Below are 27,131 nucleotides of genomic sequence, written 5' to 3' on the forward strand. Positions count from 1 at the left end.
AAATGTTTTTCACAAAGGTTCGCAATCGTTGTGACGAACTAAGAATAAAATATGTAATGCCAACTTAAAATTGGCGTATTATTGTGAGAAACTAGTTATTAGAAGTTCCTATGTTATTTTTTGGAATAATATTTACAAAAAAAACTGATTAGAATTTAGAAAAGCTCTTATACCGTCTGCACTCGGTGAAATCTAAGGTGTAACCTAGGCCTACCCAGCGTACTCGAGTCAAGGATCGGTTTAAGGCACTAGCGACACAAGCCACCTCCTGTGGTGCTAAGCTGAGAGGGCTGTCACAGCTGTCAGATTTCTATACATGATCTGTCACAAGCTGAGAAGGCTGCCAGTATTGACACTAATGATACTTTCGATCATGGTAATGGTTGGCTCACTGTAGCCATTGTACGTGGAGGTACGGGAGTTCCTAACGTACCTGGACTTGAAAGTTTTGTTGATAGAGACATTATTGCCTATCGTACCTACCGTATGGCAGAACTTGCTAATAAAGACTTTGGTAAATCTGCTTATATGTCGCCTTCTGTATTGCCTTTGTATACACGTAATAAGAGAAAAATATCTCTAAATGAGTCTGTATTCATTTGGGTTAAAGGTAAAGGAGTATGTGAATATGTAAAGTTTGTTGGTGACTGTACTTCATATTTTCATAAATAAATTCATCTGTATTCAAACTGATCTGTAGCGTCAGCCATTAGCCGGACATGGGTACATCACGAACCGGGGGGCCTCAAGGATGTAAGATTTCTATACAGTTAGTAGAAGGCGTTTGTAGCATCAAATTAAGAGAGAACTTTGTTTTCCAGCGCTTATTGTGTAGGAAATACCTTTAGAGCCTGTTTCATTAATGAAGTCTGAGAGAGAAATATATGGTGGAAATATGAGAGAGGTGGCGTAAATAAGACAGCTTATGATATCAGTAAATGTGGCTTAAGATGTTCGCAGGAGAACTTCTGTAAAGTTTGGAAGGTAGGAGACGAGATATTGGCAGAAGTAAGGCTATGAGGACCGGGCGTGAGTCATGCTTCGGTAGCTCAGTTGGTAGAGCACTTGCCCGCGAAAGACAAAGGTCCCGAGTTCGAGTCTCGGTCGGGCATACAGTTTTAATCTGCCAGGAAGTTTCAAGAGATGAACTATTGGACCAAGGAATACTTCTGCAGTGGAACAACTTCTGCAATATGATCACTGTGGGTAATAGGTAAGTCAGCTTGAAGGTTCTAAGAAACTGCTGCCATGGGATTTGTATGAGGTCGTATAGATTTGGATTCCGAATTTTGTGAAACAGTAAAAACTAGCGAAGGTCACAATTTAATGTATCATTAATGAAATTATATTACATATATTATATATATTACATATATTATATTAATGAAGTTGCCATCAGATATCGAGCACAAGCTTGGAAAGGATAAGGACTGGAAAGGAGACTGACCGTTTACTTTCAAAAATATGCATCCCAGAATTCACATTGACTGATTTATTTATTTATTTATTTATTTATTGTTCCGTGGGACCACATTTAGGAGAAGTCTCCATGGTCCTGGAACGAGTCAATACATGAAATTATAACACGATTGTAGAAACACATAAAATGAAACAAGTCGTTAGGTTAAATAAAGAAAATCAAGAATGTAACACTGGAATTTGCTTAATTTTTTATCTCTTCCAGGAGCTCCTCGACAGAATAGAAGGAGTGAGCCATGAGGAAACTCTTCAGTTTAGACTTAAAAGTGTTTGGGCTACTGCTAAGATTTTTGAGTTCTTGTGGTAGCTTATTGAAAATGGATGCAGCAGAATACTGCACTCCTTTCTGCACAAGAGTCAAGGAAGTGCATTCCACATGCAGATTTGATTTCTGCCTAGTATTAACTGAGTGAAAGCTGCTAACTCTTGGGAATAAGCTAATATTGCTAACAACAAACGACATTAAAGAAAATACATACTGTGAGGGCAATGTCAAAATTCCCAGACTATTGAATAGGGGTCGACAAGAGGTTTTCGAACTTACACCATACATAGCTCGAACAGCCCGTTTTTGAGCCAAAAATACCCTTTTTGAATCAGAAGAATTACCCCAAAAAATAATACCGTATGACATAAGCGTATGAAAATATGCGAAGTATACTACTTTTCGTGTTGAAATGTCACTTATTTCAGATACTGTTCTAATGGTAAATAAAGCGGCATTTAGTTTCTGAACAAGATCCTGAACATGGGCTTTCCACAACAGCTTACTATCTATCCGTACGCCTAGGAACTTGAACTGTTCCGTCTCGCTTATAACATGCCCATTCTGTCTGATTAAAATGTCAGTTCTTGTTGAATTGTGGGTTAGAAACTGTAAAAACTGAGTCTTACTGTGATTTAGCATCAAATTATTTTCCACAAGCCACGAACTTACTTCATGAACTACATTATTTGATAATGTTTCAATATTACACACAAGATCCTTCACTACCAAGGTGGTGTCATCAGCAAACAGAAATATTTTTGAATCACCTGTAATACTAGAAGGCATATCATTTACATAAATAAGGAACAGCAGTGGCCCCAGCACCGACCCTTGGGGAACGCCCCATTTAACAGTGCCCCATTGGGACTGAACATCATTACCACTCTCAATATTGCGGAGGATGACCTTCTGCTTTCTGTTCTTAAAGTAGGAGGCGAACCAATTGTAAGCTACTCCCCTTACTCCATAGCGAAGAAAACTTAATCTCGAAGATCTGATCGGAATTGAATCCTACTATTCCTGAATGCACGTCCAAGGCATTAACGGCTGCACTGTCTCACTTGGTTTCAAATAGTATAAGGATCAAACATTTCATGAAGGAAATTAGGGAAGACACTAAGAGGAGGGGTTAAGTTGGGCATCAGATACTCGGCAACATGGATAAATGAGATTGCAGCTACATGGGAATGCTTTTCAACCAGCGGATAATAAATTGTTTTCTGTGCATGGTAGTCAATTTTATTAACAATTTGTGGATCAAATGTGGTGAAGGAGTATGTGTAGTTGTAACATAATTATGGAATAAAATGTATTGGCCTGTATTGTTTTGGCAACGTGAGTTCATGGCTTTTGAGTTGATATGGTTGTTTGGACACAGATAATGAAGGATATAATAAAGGAAAGATCATTATGGTTTAGCGTCCTATTTATGATGAAAGCAGAAAACAGAGCAAAATCTTAAATTTGACTAACATTGCATGGGTAACTGGTCGTCTCCTTTCAATAGGAATACTCCAGCATTATGTCACAGGTGATGCAGAACGATCAGTGAAAACCTAAATCTGGATAAGCAGATGGGGCTTTTAACCATACTCCTCCCAAATGCAAGTCCAGTGCCTCATTATACTGAGCATGGTTTAGGGATAGTACTATACGAAGGTTATGGAGCTAAGAATGAAAACTAGTTGTGGCATTGGAGGATTATTTCTTAAGTCTGTAGACTATGTTTTATATTGCTATTTGGGAGTTCACATAACTCCAGAGCCTCCAAACATATGCCCTTATCGAAGATATAAAACCAGTCTACCGTCGTCAGATTGTCAAATGTGGGATGTGATGCAGAACAGGTACTAAAAGTTCAGATGTGTGATATGTAACTGTGCTCCCCTAAATGCATTATAATAGTGATGACTGCACAATTTGTTTATTGTACAATGTGGTAGATACTCCGTTTCATGCATTGCAGCAATATATATGTCTTTATTTCGGTACTCTGCTTTAGTATGATGTTGTGATGCACTTGTCCCCACTTTAATGTATCTCATTCCAGGTAACTAGTTCACAGTATGACATCTTTAACCTCTGAAAACTGCTATCTAGTTCTTATGATACATTTCCAATGATATCATGTTATTCATATACATTTAAGCATGGACTAACAGCCTTTTGTGGCTTCTGCAACTTATATATCATGGAGTGTAATGTAGATTCGTTGTTGTTATGTTACAGCATTTGTTACTTACTTTTGCTGTTAATTCTTATGTTATATTTTTCCTGAGTTTACATTGCATTTGTACAAGACAGTATTACTTACTTGACAGGAACAAGTCCACCAGGAGGTTGGCCCGTTATGGTTTGGTTTCATCCAGGGAACTTCAACACTGGAGCACCTCAACTATGGGATGGTTCTGTGCTTGCTGCCAAGCAAAAGGTAAATTAATTTTCATAGAAAATATTAGATGCTGTATTAATTCTAAAGACCTTCCTCCTGTTGTTTAATAGTTAGATACGAACGCGTGTAACGAAACCACCCAGGAACGTCACGTACCTAGACATCCACTTGGACAGTCTCGCGAGGATGGAAACAAAGGATGAGTCGAGTAGAAATTAAGAAGTAACTAATTAGGTGACAGAGTCGGGACCCTTTGATGATGTGCAACACAATGGTATAGTCATAATTTTCATGTAAATTTTATTTCGACGCAACTAAAAATTCGACAGCGAATTAAAAGAATAACGAAATTTTAAAGAGGGAAGAGACCTAATAATAAGAATTCCCAGCATACAGAGGAACCGAAATCTGTAAACCGATTTCGACTGTCAAAATTTGGAGAAGAGTCGATAATTTGCTCCATGTGGCAGCAACCGTTAAAAATGTTTTTCAAGTTCGAACGGAGCGTCTTCGCGATCGTGAGACACAGAAAAGCCTGTCACTCTGACCATTGGGGCGGCACCAGGTCAGGGAACCTCCGGGGCAAAAAGTAAGTGGCCTGATTCCATGGCCCAGCAGGCGATGACTAGCCCTTTCCCGCCCAGCAGGGTAAGACTAGCCTAGTTTTTGAGGTTAAGACCTTCATGGAAGGACCAGGAGCTGCAGTCTCGCCCGCGACTGCATCTTTGCCACAGACATTCAGTGTCATCCCACAGTAAAGTTTTTCTATTCATCTATTCAACACACACTCTCTGTGTCGGTTTTGTGATTGTGCAATCGTCAGGAAGGATGCCTAAATTTAAACAATGTCCTGTTCTATTATGATTTCACAAAACATTTTTGTTTTTATGTTTACTAGATGTATTATTACGAGTGTTAGTGTTGCAAACCCATACCACCTTTCCCCAGTATCCTAGTCAGTTTGTGGTGGTACGTTCTTATGGGACCAAGCTGCTGAGGTCATCGGTCCCTAGGCTTACACACTACTTAATGTAACTTACGCCAAGAACAACCCACGTACCCATGCCCGAGGGACGACTCGAACCTCCGACGGGGGTAGCCGCGCGAACCGTGGCATGGCGCCGAAGACCGCGTGGCTATCCCGCGCAGTTATTTTAATCAGCCAGAGGTCCTCTGCAAGCAGGGACTAGCAAGAGAAAATTCCCAGCTATAGATCAACGATCTTAATGTAACTTGGCAGGTATGCAGAAAGATCGAAAGAATGCAACACTTTTTTTTGTTTTTGGTCAATTCAACGTTTAAGGGGTAAAACACACCCTAAAAGGTAATTTGGCATATTAGGTTTAGAGGAAATATCTTCGAAACCACGAAATATAAAAAACATGTTTCATATAAAAGCTGAAATGTAACTAACATACTCAAAAGAATGTAATCAATTTTTAAAATAGCTTGAAATATTGCAAAATATCCCAACAACTTTACGTAATTTTGCAAAATAAAAACATTTGTTATATCATAAATTAAAGAAGTTTTTCACGCCATGTCCATCTCTGAGTAATACAGATAGTTTCTGAAGTGCCTTTTTTGGAAAATAGGCTGTACACAGTTTGCTGTCAGAGTATTTTCAACATACCTAAGCAAAATATATAAGCATTCATTATCATCCTGATTATTTCTTTTACTTATTTTGTTTTACTTTGTTAATTATTATTTCACATTTTAAATTCGTGTTTTCTTGTTTTTTTAGTGTACCATTTCGCAAATGTGTATTTTGTTAATTGAAAATATTAAGTACCTCATTGTTATAAAAAAATCATCACAATATGATAATATGTAACAAAATTCTTGAAACATAACTTTTTTAAGACCGTAATCATAAAATAACGAAATTTCCTCACATAATACACTCGACGAACAACACAACATAAAACATAATTCAGTTGAATTCTCAAATTGTTGTGGGAGATTCTCTAAATATCCTGATTAGTATCAGACGTATTTCAGTACACTGGTAAACCTCAGTGAAGAGAATTGGTTATGTACTGGTGACTGCAGCTTGATTTATTGTTTCTCAAGTGGAGGATGATGTCATAATCATTCAGTAGAGGTGAATATGAAAATCTCCTCACAAAATTCATTTAACTTCAAAAGCCGTGTATATCCAATGTCTGTAACTCTCCTGCTGCGCCTTTTCGGATCATCAAATTAACAAGTGCATTGTGCTCAGGTATGACGCTCAAAACGGTTCTATCACACTGACCACCCCATGAATCTAATAATAATACAGACTTTTCTCCAGCACTGAGAAAGAAAAGTTCCATCAAACCAATTTCGATATACTATTACACTAAGAATTAGGCACATGGTGTTTACACATTTCTTTTTCAATTTTAGGCATTTTACTCTTTATATACTGCTAATATCAGTCTAATGTAACGTATATACATTAAAAGTGTGCATATTAGTTTAGACCAGATGTCATAGTGACGTGCTCCACTCTCTTAGATGCAATTCATACTGTCGTGTTATGAGCACGGCATTTACATATAAAGTAATTTTTCAGATTGTAGACTCGAGAGTCCAGCGTACATTATAAGTGTGATAAAATGGCTAGTCCAGAAACACACACATCTGGACAGTTTTTTCCCGAAATTGATATCGCAGTCACTTGTTTCAAAGGTAATCAGCAGAATGTGTGTCATTATTCAGCATCTAATGAGGCCCTTGTAAAGTAGTAGTGAAAGCATTACTATTGTCTCAAATGTGCCATGTTCTCCAATAGTTATACACCCCATGTATCACATTAAGAGAAATGACATGAGAAAGCCACTAATGTAATGGACGATTAAATCAGTCCATTACGTTTTTAGTATATAAAGTGTTTGTATTCCGATTTCCTTTAGTTACACGATGAGCTTGCATACTGAAGCTCTGATAAAGTTTGGAATCCAATGATTATAACTGAAGTTGACATTTTTGTGAAACATGTTATTTATAGCTATAACTTATCGTCCCTCTCAGAAACACAGGATGAAACTAGATAGGCCCACTATGTCATAAAGGTGTGAAACAAACAGTCAGAATGCACTGTTATACCAAAACTGTCTGGCACAGTCCTCGTAGTCCCAGGCAGCGTAAATGAAAAGTTACTATCCACAGTTTGAGAGCGAGATAAATATTAACAGGCCACGAGATTCAGGCTTATTTCCGATACAGTAATAGACGCTGATAACCTCCACATTGAGCACGCGGAAGCTCCAGTAGCAGACGCGGACGGAATCGACTAACAAGAGAACATTTCCAGATGTAAAAAAATGACCTTGATGAAACTTGGCGTGTATGCAAAGAGGTCAATACAATACATTTTCGTTTTAGCCCAGTTTCGCTTTGAGCTGTAAAACACACCTTGAAAGGTAACTTGGCAGGTCGGGTTTAGAGGGAATACCTTGGAAACCATGAAACATAAAAAATGTGTTTCGTATAAAAGCTGGAATGTAACTAAAGTTCTTAAAAACTATTTAATCAACTTTTGTAATAATTTGAAATTTTGGAAAATACACCACCACCTTTAATCAATTTTTCAAAATGAAAACTTTTGTTACAACATAAATTAAAGAAGCTTTCAAGCCACATATGTAATACAACAGGTTTCTGAAATGCATATTTTTAGAAAATAAGATGCCCAGCATGCTGTTAAGAATACCATCAACATACCTACTTAAAATATGCAAGCATTCATTATTATTCTAATTAAATGTTTTACATAATTTGTTTTATGTTTTAAATTGCTACTTAATGTTTTGAATTCGTGTTTCTCTTCTTCTTTAATTTATCGTTTCACGTTTCTGTATTTTGTTAATTGAAAAAACAAGCAACTCATTTTTGTGATACAAAATCATCACATTATGATAATCTGCCAAGAAATGTTTAAAACGTAGGACCTCTCACACCATGCACATAAAATGAACGAAATTTCTTCACATGATATACACAATGGACGACACGATACAAAACAAAACTGGGCAGGATTCTGTAATTGTGGTGAGTGATCCTCTAAATATTCTGATCCGTACCAGCTATATCTCCGTACACTGGAAAAGCTTTGCAAAGAGAACTGATTATGTACTAGTGATACAGATTGATTATATTGCGTCTCAAGTGGAGATTGATTATGATGTCATTCAGTAGAACTAGATTTAAAACTCTCCTGTCAAAGTTCTTTCAACATCAAAAAAATATGCATACAATGACTGTATCTCTCCCATCAAGCCATTTAGGATCACCAAATAAACAAGTTCATTGTCCTCAAGCATGGTGCTCAAAACGGTTGTTTGACAGTGACCACGTCAAGAAACTAAAAGTAATGCAGATTTTTCTCCTGCACTGGGAAAGAAAACTGCTATAGAATATCTTTTGGTGTGGTCATACGTTAATTTACTAGATTCCGATCTCGTCACAAGAACCTGCGGGGCTTCAAAAAGAGATTCTTCAACTTTTGGTCCATACCCTTCTTGAGTTTCTGGTAAATCTACGAAAAGCGGGGTAAGCAATTTTCCAGTTGCAGAGACTATAGGCTGAGTCGTGTAAGTAAAGATCTCTTCATGGCTCATCTCCATAGGCTCTAACGAAGAGGATCTCACAAACCGTCGAACAGCATCAAGAAGCACCGGTGTATTGGGGCGATAAATTCGAGTAGAAATTGCTTAGCGAGCTATACCATGAGAACAGTTGCTGCAACAAGTTATTGACAACACGACAGAGATGATTTCAGGATTTGTTTCTAAAGACTGCACTTGTCACTATTCACTGTACTTGTGTTGCTGAATATAATTGTGGTCAACCTGAGGCTTCGCATTGTGTACGAAATACATCAGTTTACAAATACGGAAGATACCAACCGTTCACCCAATTAATAATTGCCGAACGGTAACTGATCATTTCAGCAATATGGAATTCTATAAGGGTTCTATTAATTCGTAGGAAGTGGATTTGAGGGATACCGTTGTAACATTGATTTTTGAGAGACAGTACATCACTATGCACCAAGATAATGGGTTATGTATGGTGTGATGGATCAGAGATCCATGATGAAGCGTCGTGCGGTAGCGTTCTCGCTTCCCGCGCCCGCGTTCCCGGGTTCGATTCCCGGCGGGGTCAGGGATTTTCTCTGCCTCATGATGACTGGGTGTTGTGTGATGTCCTTAGGTTAGTTAGGTTTAAGTAGTTCTAAGTTCAAGGGGACTGATGACCATAGATGTTAAGTCCCATAGTGCTCAGAGCCATTTTTTTTAACCATGATGAAGCAATGACTGAAAATGACTGTGTATCGGAAACTAATGGGGAGTCTTTTATTCTATACAAAGTTCTTTCTTCAGAAAACCGGATTAAATTTCGAATATAAAAAAAATTGCTATTGAATTTTGGAAGAGCAGAAAGAAGAGAAAACGGTCACTTTTATCCGTGAAGCATAAGTATCGCAAAGTGACACAACTTTGTTGCTAGGAAAAGTGTGTTCTTCACGACAGCTCAAAAAGGGATAAGATGAAGGTAATATACAGCTGGAATTCATATAAAGTATCCGAGGCTTTGGACCATCAACTGGTTATTCATAATACTGATCTTCAAAAATGGACCGTGCAAATGAATAGGGAAGTAAAGTTAACTAATTTCAAGGCAAGCTCCAAACGGCCATTCAATTTAAAATCGGCAGACGTAATTGTATCTCGGAAAATAACGAAGTTTATAACTAGAACCTACATAAACGATAAGAATGGCCTCGACGAGGTCGTTTTACGATTTGTAGTGCAAGTTAAGGGGCTTATCAGAGTTTTTGGTGCTGAAAATGTGCATAGCTCTGATCAGAGAGATTTCAACCTGCAGTTGGCTTCTGGATGTACTTTGTTTTAAATTAAAGGGTGCAAAGAAAACTGAACTCATTGTGCAGTCACAGTCATTAGTTACTTACAGTTACACAATTCAGTCTACAGTCTCTGCAGCTGGCAAATTGCATACCCCATTTTCATAGTTTTAAAAGAAGCTCCTAGAGATTAAGGACCGAGAATTCGAGAATCACTTTTTGAAGCTCAAAATTTATTGTGACGGCATCGAAATCTGATAAATTAACGGCTGATCACCTTCCAAACTTCACAGAACTTCTGCGAAACATGCAGGACTAGTACTCTTGGAAGAAAGGGTATTGCGGGGACAAGGCTTAATGACAGTTTGGGAGATATTCCCAGAAAAAGATTTGGAATCTGCGTGGAAGTTTCATATCAGCGCACACTCTGCTGCAGAGTGAAAATTTCATTGTGGAAACATCCCCCAGGCTGTGGCTAAGACACGTCTCTGCAATATCTTTCCTTCTAGAAGAATTGTAGAATTGTTCAGGTAAGTGGCTGTGTGCAGGTGCTAATCGTATAGTTTAATTTTCTTGTTTAGTTTAATTTTTGTTCATAATGTTGTCTGATTTCATTATTTAACCATGACCTCTGTACTCCTAACTTAGCTTCATGTGGTGCTTCGGAATCACTACTTAACTTCACATACGAGGGTCGTCCACAAAGTAAGTTCCGTTTCTATTTCTATCCGCGGCAGCGCTACGATCGCAGTTCCGAGCATGGGCGGCAGTTACTCTGACTCAAGGAGAAGACATGTACGCCATTTTCAGATCGCTGCTGCCGACGTGTGCTTTGTAGTGCTTCTTTATAATATCAGTAGTAATTGAAAATACCACCGCGTGTGAAATCACATCTGTGAATCGTTTTCTAAATGCTAAGAAAGTTAAACCAAAGGAAATTCATCGGCAAATCTGCGAGGTTTACGGACAAAATGCTATGAGTGATTCAATGGTTAGAAGATGGCTCAGACTGTTCAATGAAAGACGTGATCAAGTGCACTATGAAGAACGAAGTGGACGCCCGTCTGTGGTCACTGATGAACTGATTCACACAACTGAAGGGAAGATTAAGCACAACCATAAGTTTACACTTAGTGCCCTTGCTATGGAAGTTCCGCGAATCTCACGATCACTAATTCATAAAATTGTTTCTGAAAAACTGAAATTTCGAAAACTTTGCTCACGTTACGTATCCAAAATTCTTACTGAACAACACAAAAAACAACGGATGGGCAGTGGACTTCAGTTTTTGACACGCTACAATGAAGAAGGCGATGGTTTTCTTTCTCGGATAGTCACGGGGGATGAAACTTGGGTATCGTTCGACACCCCTGAAACAAAATGGCAGTCAATGGAATGGAAGCACATGGTTGAATACACAGGCGGCAACCTTCTATGAAGAAAGCATACAAAATCTTGTGCCACACTATGACAAGTGCCTACAAAATTTCGGAAGCTATGTAGAAAAGTAGTTTAACAGTTGCATATTTGTGTACAATAAATATTTTTTCTGTATCTGTGCACGTTTGTTTAATATAACCAAACGGAACTTACTTTGTGGACATACCTCGTATATTTAATTTGGAATCGAATGCTACTGATTGCACCTTTTGTTAAATTTCAAATTGTTTCCTGTCCTGTCTCGTTGGATAACGCGCTTCTTGTAGATTTTGCAGGTCTACAATGTAAATGTGTGATAGGCAGCAATAACATTGAGAATATTTGCTGCCATTCTTCCTCATTTCCTACCTCTATTATGTTTATGATGTAGATATGGACAAATATATTTTATCCCAGTGGAGCATAGCCTCAGTTAGGCCTAAAATTGAAAATAACAAACAGCTGTACTAGCCAGGAAATAACTTCATTTATATTTTTCTAGTATAGAACATCATGGATTATCATCTGACGTTTTTCTTTCGTGTCTGCGAATTATACTGTTCATTTTTTTTATTCTGCCTGACCCAAAACACAATGCATTTCTTTTCTTTTATCCAGATATGTTTCGACACCTATGTGTCTGTAAAATATCATACAAAATTCATTATTGTTTTTCTGTTTAGGCCTAAAACTATGGCATGTGCATTTTGTTAATTTATTTCGATTGCTCACGTGGAATTACATTGCTTGTGGAAACGAATTTTTACAGGTCGGCTTGTATTTATCTCTTTTTGTAGTTTTGCCAGCATGTCATCTGCAAAGCAATCGTAAAGAAATTTACTCGTTTTTGAAATACTTTTTCGTGAGGTGTATGTCACTACACTTACATTTTTCTTCCACTCGTGGGTCTCTGGTGGATTTTGCTGTTATTGTTGTATTTGTATACATTGTTTTCCACATTTTTTTACATGTCACCTTTTTTCACACATATTTTACAAAAAACGGTATTAGAGCAAACACTTATGTCTCCATACTCATAAAGAGGCGCTATGTTATTGTCGCCACCCACTTTCTCATCGTTCTGTCTCTGTTGAGTGCTTGATGAAAATTATTGTTGTGCGGCTGCTGGGGGAGAACTTATGTGATGTGTGTGTGTGGGGGGGGGGGGGGGGGGGGGATGAGAAAGAGACAGAGAGAGAGAGAGAGAGAGAGGGGTAGCAAAATGGGGTAGAGGTTTGAGAAGTACACTGGTGTCCAGAATTAAAGCAACAAACCGCTATTTCCTCGTCCATTGTCTAATTCACTAAATAATCATGCAAACTGTCAACAGATATCCGTAGGGTACTGTTCTGCACGGAAGATCGCATTCCGGTCAACAGACAATCACCCCAATGATGACGTCATGACATCTATCAAACGGTGTAGTGCTTGCCGGGTAGACCCACATCCACAATGGCTACGTACACAGTCATAGACGGTGCAATATGCACAGAGAAGATGCCTACCAGACTCTCTGCGATGAAGGGCCATAAGAACAATGGAAGCAGGACAGTCACAAAATCATGTGGCTCGATGGCTTAATGTGAGTCGTTCTGCTGTTTTTCGAATGTGCCGACAGTTTGTAGAGACCGAACCTCAATTCTGAAGATGAGGGCAGGGCCGACCACGTGTGCCATCGGAAACACGGCACCGTTATTCCACTGGAAGGTCAAGATAGTACCTCCTTAGCACTGCACGGCAACTGACATCTGACCTCGCAGCATCCACCCGACGTGTTGTATTGAGGCAAATAGCGTACAAAAGGCTTCGGCAGAGTGGCCTTTATTGTTGGAAACGTGCTGTATGTGTAGCTCTGCAGAGGCTTCACAGAAAGCAACGTCTAGAGTGGAGTCATCAACATGCCACCTTAACGGTCGAATAGTGGGCCAATGTTCTTCTCACAGATGAGTCCTGATTTGGTCTTGAGAGTGATTCTCTGTGGATTTGTATCAGGAGGGAACGTGGAATACGACTTTGGGACACAAATATTTTCGAAAGAGACGCATATCGATGAGGATCCCTAATGCTGTGGGCAGGGATTATGGTGACCTCTTATGAAATTGTACGGGTGGATTGCCAAAGTTTAACTGCTGTCAGGTATCGTGACGAGATATTGAGACCTCAAGTACGGCTGTTCGTACTAATGGACGATGATGCTCGAACTCAGACAGCACGGGTGGTTGATATTTTCTTGGGAACGGAAGATACTGCACGCATGGCGTGGCCTGCTCAATCTTCCGATTTGAAGCCCATTGAGCAGGTCTAGGAAGCCCTAGGGAGGCGGGTGAGACGGGTTTCATCACGCCAGCATTCACCAACCACTCTCCCACACTTGCGAGCAGCTCTGCAGAAGGAATGGGCATTATTGCCTCAACACGAGGCTGATGTCATCATTCACAGCATGCCCTGTAGTTGTCAGGCCTGTATTGCTAGCAGAAGTGGTCACACCCTATACTGAGCACATGAACCGGTTGTCGGAATGTGTGTGCAAATCCTGTAAGTTGGAAAAAACGAAGAACGTTTCTGTCTACCGTTATGCATGTTGCAGTTGTTTACGTTCTGTATTCTTCACATAGTTTCTACTTTACTATCATCTTTTTACACTGTTTCGGGGCAAAATAACGTAACTTTGCAAAATTTCCGTTTGTTGCTTTAATTTTGAAACCAGTGTAGACGTTTTTGGATAGCTGAGGGCGGTTGAACACCGTGTTTTATACGTAGAAGTAACTTTTTACAATTCATTGAATGCTACAAACACAGTTTCGTTGCACAGAGTTACAATTTCATCCAAGACATTCTTTCCTTGTGTCACTACTGCTTGTAAAAAAAAAAATAATAAATAAATAAAAGTCTCAAACCCCAAAATTATGTTAGGTGGAGTGAGCGATTAATGAAAAAACTTCTAAAAACCTCAGGTGATGATAATTCGTCTTTTGTACCCATTTTTCCTCGAACATTATTTGAAATAACAAATGCCGCTCCCACATCACAGACAACACTATGATCAAAATTCAGCCTGTTTTACTTGGAATCTTGTGAGTTAATAAAGCAAAACTACTGTATAGTATATAGTAAATAAACAAAGTGTCTTACATTTTGTTCAATAATACTTCCAAATATAGCACACAAAAATAAGTTACTGATTTATCTATGGAAACCGTTGTAACTCAAAATATATTTGTTTCTCGCAAAACGTTAAAATACGAAACAAGCCGACTAGAACATTACACTAGCAAGTGTCTGTGACGCCTAAATAGCGAACACACATATATTTAGGCACATACTGACCACGATAGCTAGCAAAATAAGACAATAATAGCCTTTCAAACTGGTCATTGTACGTAAAGTTTCACTGTTTTAGGCGCCTGAGCGTCAGGAAACTAGTTAACGTTAGCCAATGACACGCACACATTATGCAGTTTCGAACACCACTGGACGAGAATTATGTTATATCTCACTCATACTTGCCGCAGGAAGCTCGCCGATTGCCCTATTTCCAGGAAAGGTTGTGTGACCTATGAAGGAGTTGTTAAATGTGATTGGATGAGCCAATACTGAGCTGTAACTGAGCTGAATATACGTGTTGACTTAGAAGTTCTCTGAGTGGCCTATTTACAAGGAAGGGGAGAAAACTGGGCTTACGAAGGAGTCGAGAAACGTGATACGATGAGCTGACCACCTCCAATAGGATTATGAACTGTGGAGTTTTAACCATGCTTCGCACTGAGGGCAGTTTCATATTAGTTGACTGGAGGTGTATACGAGTCGAATTTAAACAGGAGGCTGGAACACCGTATGCAATCGTAATTTCTTCAACTTATAGTGATAAAGAGGAGGAGGATCAACACTCGTTGCTTTCTCAGTACAGAAGATGAACTGGGTATTGGAGCTGCTCACTTGCAGGGAAGTTGCAACAGAAGTCACACTGGAGGAACACTCAGTCTCTGGAAGAGTGAGGAGCTTTTGTTTATAATATGTACAGTCTTTGTATTTACAGTATATGTGAAGTGTTTTGGTTTATATACATAAATACGCTTAAAGCTGTGATATAGTCGTACATTTTCACAAAACAAGCCTTAAATACGTTGTTTTCTGCTTATTATTTCTTTGATGTTCATATCAAAGTTTAGGGGAGGTGTTTCATCTTTTACAACAAAATTTGTTTCTAATACCTGTTGGGTTTACAGGAAACTAATATCATTGTGAGAGTTCACTTAAAGTATGGACCAGTTGACATCAAAGTGACATCAAAAGCATGCAGTGTACATTGAAACAATATGTGTCCAGTTTAAAGCAAATGACGAAGTTAGGTGACAGTCAGCTAGTAGTGCTGGTGTCAAACTGACGATGATGTTGACCACTGCTAAGCTATAAAGAAACATGAGCTTTAGACTGCTGCAGTGCTCGAGCACACTGTAGCCATGTCAGTCTCAAACGGCTGTACTTCTCACATAAAATTCGCATTATCTAACTCCTTTCACCAGTCCTACAGCTAATGCCCACTTTCCCATCTAAATCAACAGATCGGACATTTCCTCTCCATTCCTACTTTCTCAGAGTCACAAACCTTTACACAGCAACATCATCAAAAAGCCAAAATAAATAGGAAATAATTGCTTTTATCTATGTACTCATTCCAGAAAATCAGCTTTTTACGTTTCAAAAACTTCAAAGTTTCCCACATTTTAACTTATAAATTGCGTGTAGGTTGACACATTTATGATTAGTAAACCATTTTCACATATTTTAAATCTCTTTGGACGAAGTTGAGGTGTAATTCTTTGTGCCGGGACTTAACCTCTATCAGCATGAGAGCGGGGAGTCGAATAACGATAAATCATCTAAAGTAGCAATCAACTGCATCTGTGGAATGGCACAATTCCACTGCTGCCCAAGTCTCTGCAGCATGTGGGTTAATGCTTCACTGATAGTCACTGTATTTCTAAGGTAATTTTCCATAATGAGCAATGATACTAAAGCACCGTCTATGTAGAACTTTAATTACGTAATTAAGAGACTCAAAAAAATATCACAGTTATTCAAAATCAAAGCACGCTCTGTCACTTATTATAACGAGAGTAACCGTCTGGAAAAAGATTCCACAAAATTTCGTGAATGTTCATTACAGAAAACACAGGGAAACGTAAATACAGAAGTACTACAAAGAGATTTTAGGTTGATGTATAAGTTCCAAGCTCTTCTTTTTTTGCATTCTGGTTGCTATGGGTTTATTTATCGATTATCATTTTTTATTTGTAGTTCACTGTTGCTGTTTGAGTTTACACATTGTCATTTTGTCATCTGTGGAGTTGCAGACGCTAGGAAATGGAGTGCCAAATGGATAAATCGGAACATTTCCGACATATTCTTCTGTTTGTGTTCAATAAAGGGGTGACAGCAGTGGAGGCAGCCAGAAACATTTGCACCGTGTATGGAGATAACGCCATTAGACAGAGCACGGCAAGAAAATGGTTTTACCGTTATAAGAAGGATATCTTTGGCATTAGTAACTCTCCACGTTCAGGCAGGCGTTGGGGTTTGATGAGGATCGTTTAAACGCATTAATCCACAATGATCCACATCAACCTACTCGAGAACTAGTAAATGTAATGAACTGTGATCATTCCACCATCGTGCAACATTTGCATGTAATGAGGGAGGTTCAAAAATTGGGTATATGGGAACTTCCTGCGCTACATCAAAATCACAGTAGGTGGCCATATATGCATCTGTGCTTCCTCATCACCAGTTGGCTCGTGAGCAACACTGACCTTTGGTTCAAATGGCTCTGAGCACTATGGGACTTAACTTCTGAGGTCATCAGTCCCCTAGAACTTAGAACTACTTAAGCCTAACTAACCTAAGGACATCAAACACATCCATGCCCGATGCAGGATTCGATCCTGCGGCCGTGGCGGCCGCGCGGTTATAGACTGTAGCGCCTAGAACCGCTCGGCCACTCCGGCCAGCACACTGACCTTTGCTCTCCTGTTTCGTTGCTGGTGATGAGAAATGATATCTTTATGCTAACCCAAGGAAAGCAGTGGCCGAGCTAAAACAAAACACCAACTCACCATAAAAATGCCTGCATGCATCTATAAAAGTTAATGTTATGCATCTAGTGGGACAGCGATGGTGTGTTGTACTACAAATTGCTTCCCCAAGGTGTAATCATCCCTGCTGACATTTACTGTGAGAAACTGAGACGTCTTGCAGATGCAGTCCAAGAACGACGACCATGAAGACTGCATGAAGTGATGCCACTACACGATAGCCCCTGCCCACATTCTGCTAGACGCAAAAAACGCTATGCTGGGGTTGGATTGTGTAGTCATTTCGCAGTTACCTTATTCCACCTTTTTCACCTGACCTTGCTCCCTCAGAATTTTCCTTTTCTGCTACCTATCGAACAACCTTCAAGGAACTTCCTTTCTGGATGAAAACGAGCTCTGAACGTGGCTCGACAAGTTCTTCATCTCAAAACAACATGATTTCTACAGTCGTGAAATCGAAAAGATATACCAGCAGCCGGCCGGTGTGTCAGAGCGGTTCTAGGCGCTACAGACTGGAACCGCGCGACCGCTACAGTCGCAGATTCGAATCCTGCCTCGTGCATGGATGTGTGTGATGTCCTTAGGTTAGATAGGTTTAAGTAGTTTTGAGTTCTAGGGGACTGATGACCTCAGATGTTAAGTCTCATAGTGCTCAGAGCCATTTGAATCATACCGCAGCATTGGCAGACTGTTGTAAACAATGAAGGAGAATATATTATTAATGACTAAAACACCTCTGTTATGTGTATTTGTTGTGTTTATTAAATTTGTGGTTGGTTGGTTGGTTGGTTGTTTGGGGAAGGAGACCAGACAGCGTGGTCATCGGTCTCATCGGATTAGGGAAGGATGGGGAAGGAAGTCGGCCGTGCCCTTCCAGAGGAACCATCCCGGCATTTGCCTGGAGTGATTTAGGGAAATCACGGAAAACCTAAATCAGGATGGCCGGACGCGGGATTGAACCGTCGTCCTCCCGAATGCGAGTCTAAACTTGTGGAAAAACGCTACGAACGTATGCACCAACCCAATAGCATATCTACATCTACATTTATACTCCGCAAACCACCCAACAGTGTGTGGCGGAGGGCACTTTACGTGCCACTGTCATTACCTCCCTTTCCTGTTCGATGATGAAGGGTTTCGATGTAAGTAGTGAAGCAAAACCAGTTCTCTATCAATGTGTCCATTGTACTCTTTATGTACGAGGGCATTTCGAAAAGTAAAGATACAATGGCTCGAAGTCCTTAAATAGAAAATTTATTTGTAAAACGTCAGTTACATCTTATTAACTGGATTATTTGTTATTTTTTGACATAATCACCCCCGTTATCCAAACATTTGTGAAGTCGGTGCACAAGTTTTTGTATCTCACAGTCATAGAAGGTTGTCGCGTGTTGTTGGAAATACATTTCAACTTCATCTTTGATCTCTTCATCGTCGTGGTATGATTTTCCACCAAGATGTGACTTCAGGTAATGGAAGACATGGAAGTCGGTCGGCGCAAGCTCCGGGCTGTATGGTGGATGGTCCAATACGTCCCATTTGAATTGTTTGAGTAGTGCTTTGGTTACGAGCACTGTGTGAGGCCGAGCGTTGTCATGACCAAGCGGACTCCACTTGTCAGCATTCCCCTGCGTTTGTTTTGAATTGCCCTTCGAAGACGTTTCAAAGTCTGGAAATATGCAGCAACATTAATTGTCGTTCCAGGGGGCATAAATTCCAACAGAAGAATGCCTTGTCTGTCTCAAAAAACAAAAGCCATGATTTTCTTCACTGAAATCGGCGTTTTAGATTTCTTGGCTTTTGGTGAGTTCGAAGTGGGCCATTGCATTAACTGTTGCTTGGATTCAGGTGTATGGTGATAAACCCATCCTTTTCTTTTTGTGTTCTTCTGTTAACAGTTTTGGAACCCAGCGTGCACACAATTTCCTGTACCCTAACTTGACAGTCACAACGTCATAAAGAGTTGTCGTTGACACATCCGGTACAATCTGATACAATTCTTTCAATGTGAGATGTCTATTCGCACGAACTGCTTCCTCTGTTCTCTGAAGAAGGGCATCAAAGATCACAGATGGCCGACCTGTTCTTTGTTCGTCATGAACATTGGTCCTACCTTCCGAGAAATGACGACACCATTTCGTTACATTTTGTCAATTCATAATGTTCCCATAAACAGAAACAATTTCTTTGTGAATATCTGCTGGTCGCTGACCTTCTCCATGAAGAAAACGTATGACGGAGCGCACTTCGCATTTGGCGGGATTCTGAATCGGCGCAGCCATTTTAAACACGACCTACTCCAACCAGAAGCAACGTTCAACTGCCGAACGACCGCGAGGAGAAATCTAACGGTTCAAGGTTAACACCAGTGTTGCCAACTTGCTCGCCAAAACTCTTCTGTTCCTCTGGTGTACGGTGTATCTTTACTTTCCGAAATACCCTCGTAAATAAACTGTCCTCTTGGCCTAGTAATTTACGACTCTACTGTAAACAAACCGCACACTTGTCCTCCTGAGTTATGTTTATGCAAGTGTAATTCATGACAAGATGCTTTTATCCTTGTCTTAATCGCAACAATGTATGACCCAAAATGGCCACCTTCAAGATCCCCCACTACTGTAGCCCAATAGTGTGATGTTTACATCGTGGGAAGCTACACTGTTGGGGGAATTCGACTGTATCACAGTCCAAGTTGTGGCTTATCTCATCTATTCATACAAGTATGATATCCATCTTCATGAGATGGACTCATCATTTGTGGTCTATAGTTCAGTCAACATGATGTGTGAGCAGCAGCACCAAAGATCAGCCACCACAAACAAGGAGAATATAAATATCCTTAATACATCCATCTCTCTCACGGATTGTTATTATTGATTATATGTGTTTTCAGTTATTATTCGTCCCACTGTGCTACTGTCTCCTGATGATGCTTGGAGCAGCAACTGTCCACACCACTGCAGCAGCAGTACACAGTCAGCCTATGTGATTCATGCGCTCAGGACACACAGCTACTTTTCCACGTGTTTGAATTTCCATTGTCTACTGCGCCACAGCGTCGCACTGATGGATTACCTGACTGAGTTTCGAGCATCAGCACCACAGCAGCAGCAGCACACTGGCTATATACCAGATCTCCGATAACAGGAAGTACAAGAATTCTTCTTCCCAGACTCTGAGTTGTCACAATCATCATCGTCACGAAAGTCGTCTCGGAGATACTGTTGCATACCTTACCCATTAAAAAGATATTAGTCTCTGTAATCTGCAATCTATAAATGACTGTGAGTAAACATGTGAATGTGTGAAAGTCCTGTGATGTTGAGTTCAACATAGTGGTAATGTCTAAAAATCTCAATACAGTGGCATGAAATTAATGCTTTCATACTATGAATGGTACGAATTATGTTAGAATTATGTAAAGATAGCTGCAATATTCAACACTGAAACGGCTTCGGTCACAGCGCTGCCATACTAGCAAAGAACAATTTAAATATACAATGACGAGAGTACTGCACAGCGCACTTGCTTTCAGGAATCAACGTTCAGAAACTTGATGTTTGCCATCGAGTGTGCTGTGAATGAGCATGTTGGGTGGTGTGACTATGTGTGTGGATTTTTGGAAATGTGTGGTATGCTGTTACGTAGCTTAACCATCAGAACACTTCAGAGGACGTTTCTGCTTCTAATTTTGATGTGTGCTGTGCTTCTTTCGCAGTGTGTATGATGCATCAACATCGTCATTACATGATGCTGCTAATAAAATATATGCATATTTGTACTTATTTGTATATCCTACCGTGTTACCTGAAATTGACAACAAGAGCAAATAAATGCATATTTATCTCTCTAAACTATGTTTCATTTCGACTGAAATGATATGTAAACCACCTACATGAGGTAAAATTATTTTATTTGTTCCACTTTACAACCCTTACAGCGGAGTTAAACAATGGCAGGACCATTAAGTTGTCATTCCCCATTCAACTGAAAATGCTGATCACGTTAGTCATACATAGATACAAACGCCTGACTCTGAAACACTGTAGTAACTTGTAAAATTGTTTGAAATGGTACATAAAACAGACATCGGTTGTTTAGGAAACACAAAACAGTAAATTGTGTCCAAATTATAGCATTCTACCGCAAGTTTTTTTAGAAATTTCGAGTACCAGCTTACACATATTTTTAGATTTAAGCCACTCGAAGATGTAATAAGCGTTAAAACTCTCCTTCTCATCGAATACGTAGTCTTTCAGTTGAAACATCATGATGTGCGGGAATAATCTGTCCGGAAATATTTAGGGTGTCTGGGCTTTTTAGATTTCGTGAAAACACCGGCGTTCTACAGCCATCATTGTCAGAATGAAATTTTCGCTCTGCAGTGGAGTGTGCGCTGATACGAAACTTCCTGGCAGATTAGAACTGTGTGCCAGACCGAGACTCGAACTCGAGATCGCTGCCTTTTGTGGGAAACTGCTCTATCGACCGAGCTATCCAAGCACGACTCACGACCACTGCTCATGCTTTACTTCTGCCAGTACCTCATCTTGTAACGTGCGCGTGGGGCACACGATACTCATTAAAGCCTGTACTATAGTAAGTGAGTGGGGTTCACCTTACGAGACAGGAATTTTGTATAGATATAGACCGCGTGTACCCTAATGGAGGCAAATCAGACTTACACCCACTCTGTAATAACAATGATACGTCAAATAAGTCCGAAATGCAATTACATGTCAGGACGGACAAAAAACAACACAGAAGATGCTACCAATTTGTTAATAATACGGTCGCCAGCCTAATTAGGCATTAACTGAGTTTCTTCCCTGTACAAGTTGGCAGATATTCGTGCAAAGCAACAAGTAGTAACACGGTATAGTGTAGTAGAATTTTAGAACCAGAAAATCTATTGAACTGATAGTTTCACGTTCTGTACTGATATGGAAAAACCATAAATACATAACACTACACTATAATGTATACTACAAAACGTCGTACTGTCTATTGATCTGATTAAAATCGGGCATAGATTACCCTAGAAATAGTACTTTCGAGTCACACACACAATGTCCATTTTGATAAAGATAAAACACTGATAAATTTTGGCTTTATATTGACTTTCACTTTTGCTGGTCAAATGAATTTAGAACACTTCAGAATTCAAATGAATAAAAAAAAGGGGGGGGGGACCCTGAAACTATTATGATCACTGTATTAAAAAAAAATTTGATTACTGAATTCATTATGCGCTCAAGATTTCCAGTATATGAGTTACTGCTCTTTTTATCTTATTTCCTGCTTATTTAAATACCTTTATATCTGTCTCGAAATAATTAATCTTCATTACTAAATCAATATTAAAGTTATCTTCCAACTTTGTCAGACCTTCGTTATTCATTCACTGGTTCATTAACAAAACAGTTCTTTAAACACCATTCTAACATAGCTAGGTCTGCAAGTTATTATTATTAACACAAACTTTAATTTTTCATCTCGGGACACTCGGATTGCACAACATTTGGAAAGGACCCTGTCTAGGTTAGTTGTGAGGATGATTAAATGATAGGAAAGTTCTGGTAAAATTTAAGTTGTTATTAAGTTGTTATTGAACAGTATGGAACAAAAGTAACACTGGTCCATACGAATACAGTACTAAAAGTTTCAACCTGTTTGTATCGATGCGGCGGTTGGCAGGCGGCGAGATGGCGAGGCACAAAGCACGCATACAACCACAGCTATGGCTCCTGACGTATCGGCACTTTATTTCTTCATAGCGTCGCAATACTTTTCCATTTAGTGCCTATGGAATTTTGCCATGCTGGATGGGCGTTGGAACAGCATACCCGAGGCTCAATGAAACTACGTCTTCCAGGAGCGCCTCCTTGCTCCAGAGCGTGTTGCTCAGACCAACGCCAAACTCCAACTAACAACTGCTGAGCCCGTTGTGCCGTGCAGCGCCCGTTCGCATTTTCCCGCGCTCGCCTGTCATCCACCTTTTACCGCTCCCCTTCAGACAGGGTATTCACCCGAGGTTTTGCATTCTACATATCCTAACACATTGCCTACGTATGGACCAGACGCACAGTTACAATTTTAAACATCTTACAACAGTCTCAACATTTGTTACATTTCAATTCTATTGCAATATTGTTTGACATTTGACATAAACATTAATATTCACATTGAAAATTGTTTACCGTTTCCTTAACATAATGGCATGAAACAAAAAAGAATTGAAATCAGAACATCAATTACACTAGTTCATCGAAAAATCAGATGGAAAAAATATTATTTATATGTACAATAGTACAGCGTTGTTGTTGTTACAATCTCTTACCTTTCAAACTTCACAGAAGTTCTCCTGCGAAACTTTAAGGATTGGCACACATGGAAGAAGTGATATTATGGAGACATTGGCTAACCACAGCCTATTAACTGTTTCCAGAATAAATTTCTCACTCTGCAGCGGAGTGTACGCTGATGTGAAACTTTCTGGCAGATTAAAACTCTGTGTCAGACCGAGACTCGGACTCGGAACCTTTGACTTTTGCATGCAAGTTTTCCACTATCCAAGCACAGCTCACGAGCCGTCCTCACAGCATTACTTCCGCCAGTACCCCATCTTCTACCTTCCAGACTTCACAGTTCTCCTACGAAACTTGCAGGCCGAGGCCGCCAGGAAGAAAGAATATTGCGGAGACATGGCTTAGCCACAGCCTTCTAGCTTAGTGGACTTATTATTCTTAAAAACTTCATAACTCAAAAGGTATATCCCCAATAAGATATAAATATATGCTGAAATATTAAGTATGACTAATTTACGTAGGAAGGACAGCACATCAGATGGAAGAATGTAAAGCTGAATAGTGGGAAATATCAAAAACTACTCTAAGAAAAAATAATGTGACAGAAATCGGCAGGTGCGCTGTATATGTAGAGACAAACAAATAATTATAATCTCAGAAAAACTGGATGATTTATTCAACAGAAAGAGTTTCACAAAATGAGCAAGTCAATAATGTATTGGTCCACTTCTGGCCCTTATGCGAGCAGCTATTCAGGTTGGCATTGATTGATAGAGTTGTTGGACGCCCTCCTGAGGGATCGTGCCAAATTCTGTTCAATAAGCATGTTAGATCGTAAAAATCCCAAGACAGTTGGAGGCCCCTGCTCATAATGCTCCTGCCAAGGCAGTGTTTGGCAATCACGAAGATAAGCAGTTCAAATTCTCGCCGTGTGCGAACGGGCATTATCTTGCTGAAATGTAAACCCAGGGTGGCATGCCACGAAGGGCAACAGAATGTGGTGTAGAATACCATCAACATACTACTGTGCTGTAAGGGGGCAGCAGGTGACAACCAAAGGGGTCCTGCTATGAAAATAAATGACACCCCAGACCATTCTTCCTGTTTGTCGGGCCATGCAGTGGACAACAATGAGGTTGGTATCCCACTGCTCTCTGGGGCATCTCCAGAGACATCTTCAGCCAGAAATTTCATTGACTGCAATAGAATTATCTTCAGTGACAGGTCCCACTTTGATCTGAGCTTCGATGCCCACCAGCACTCGGCGAGAGTTTCAGCTGCTTATCTTAATGCTTACTGATCCAGCTCTCTCACCAATTGTGAACGTTTGGAACACTATGGGCAGGGTCCTCCAACTATCTCGGGATTTTGAAGATTTAATGCGTCAATTGGACAGAATATGGCACGATAACCCTCATGAGGACATTCAACAACTCTGTAATTCAATTCAAAGCCAAATAACAGCATGCAAAGGGGCAGGAGTTGTCCCAACATTTTATTAACTTGCTCAATTTGTTAAGCTCTTTCTTCCGAAAAACCATCCAGTTATTCTGAAATTGTAATCATTCGTTTATGTCCACATGCACAGCACATCTATCGATTTCCATACTATTTGGATATTTTCTTTGTGGTGTGTCTTTTTTTCCTTGGAGTGTATTATTAAACGTGCATTGGGTGGAAAAGATATTGACATTCAGCCAAAAATAGAAATGTTGATCTCTGTAGCAGATAAAGGGTGGCTCTGTGATGATGTTACAAACTTTCAGGGATAATATAGAAGGGTAAAAGTATTAATTTGAGCCAAGGGACCTTGGTCGAGAAACAACGGAGTCGAAATCTATAAGCGAAAATCGTTCTAATACTTCTGACAGTGGACTGCACGTACCGGTACTGTTGTTCCTAATATTGTAGCGTAATCAATTTTCAGGGGTGGCGGTATGGACCAAACAAGAACAAAATGTCTAATAAATGTGGGCTCTGAAATGCATCCCTTGAGAGCAATGGGCACTTGTTCAGTAGAAGAGATGCGTTTCACAATAGCGAAGATGAACAAGTGCTCATAGCTCTCTAAGGAATGCGTTTTAGAGCCCATATTTACAGGACATCTTTTTCTTGTTATGGTCCACACTACTACCTCAGAAAGTTCCCTGCTCTACAGTCTTAGCAACAACAGTATGAATACTTGTATCACTTTGCTACAGGCATCAGAATGACTTTCTTTTACACGATTTTCCAGTTGGCCGTCTCTGGAGATCAGGATCAGTTACGTCAGACTGATACATTTACCCTTCTTCCCCATTCATTAAAGTTTGTAGCGTCATCACAGAATCGCCCTGTATATTACGATGACCCCTATGAAATAATATAATGGTTATGGCCACTCAATACATCAGCAGCTTCCGGGAATACAGCCCACATGAATGAAATCATATCATATTGTCAGAGCTTCAAGAAAGACGTAAAACTGAATCATTATGGAGATAGTAGTTCGAGGACTCCACAAACCAGCACACAAAACTTTCTTGCAGATGTGTGCTATAATTTGGAGTTTGAATGATTTATGGGCAGGCAGATCTTGTAGATATGAAACAATTTTTCACAATTAAATGAAAATTTGAAATATATTTTAATGGTCATTGATAGGCATTTAAAATTTACCTGGGCCCTACCTAAGACAGCCGAGACTAGGAAGCATGTTACACAGGTGTTTGAGCAATTCCTGGAGATGGGGACAAATCAATATCCCATAAACCTTAAAACCAATCGTGGTGATGAGTTTTATATTTCAAGACAGTAATCTAGCAGTATGGACTCCACCCCTACTCAAAATTCTCCCCATCGAGGGCACGTATCATGGAGCATTTGAACAGAAGGATAAAAACCTTGTCTTGATGCGTTTGACCTTCGTGGATCATACAAGTGGATGGATATTCTTCCACAAATAATTGGGCAGTATAACTGGACTCTACATGAAACAATAAAAATGAAATTACTTAATATTCACGATAATGAGCTTCTAAACACGGCATACAATCACACTAAAATGATGTATTCCTGCAGGAAGAAATTTTAATCCAGATGAGTTAGTATGTTCTTCAAAACACAAGACCACTTTAGAGAAATCAGACCTACTGAACTACTCAACTCAGATATTTGAAGTTTCCAAAGTGCAATGAACAAACCCTAGAGCTTACATCATAAGGATGATAGTGGCCATGAAATTGTTAGTTTTTACACAGAAGAATTACAGACAAGCATTGAATCAGGCATGCTTCTCATAGAGTTCATGACAGGGGAACAATATCCTGGTCAAATG

At 39.7% G+C, this 27,131-nt stretch overlaps 1 protein-coding gene across 1 annotated transcript in view; it reads left to right on the forward strand.

Annotated features, from left to right (window-relative positions):
* The window catches only part of LOC124556413 (cocaine esterase), a 151,578-nt gene that overhangs the window by 98,511 nt on the left and 25,936 nt on the right, over positions 1-27,131 (forward strand). Inside the window, exon 2 of the mRNA XM_047130372.1 lies at positions 4,069-4,178. Within this exon, the coding sequence (XP_046986328.1) occupies positions 4,069-4,178 (110 nt within the window). The remainder of the gene's footprint in view (positions 1-4,068; positions 4,179-27,131) is intronic.

The sequence above is a fragment of the Schistocerca americana genome, chromosome X (genome assembly GCF_021461395.2).
Source record: "Schistocerca americana isolate TAMUIC-IGC-003095 chromosome X, iqSchAmer2.1, whole genome shotgun sequence".
Taxonomy (NCBI): Eukaryota; Metazoa; Arthropoda; class Insecta; order Orthoptera; family Acrididae; genus Schistocerca; species Schistocerca americana.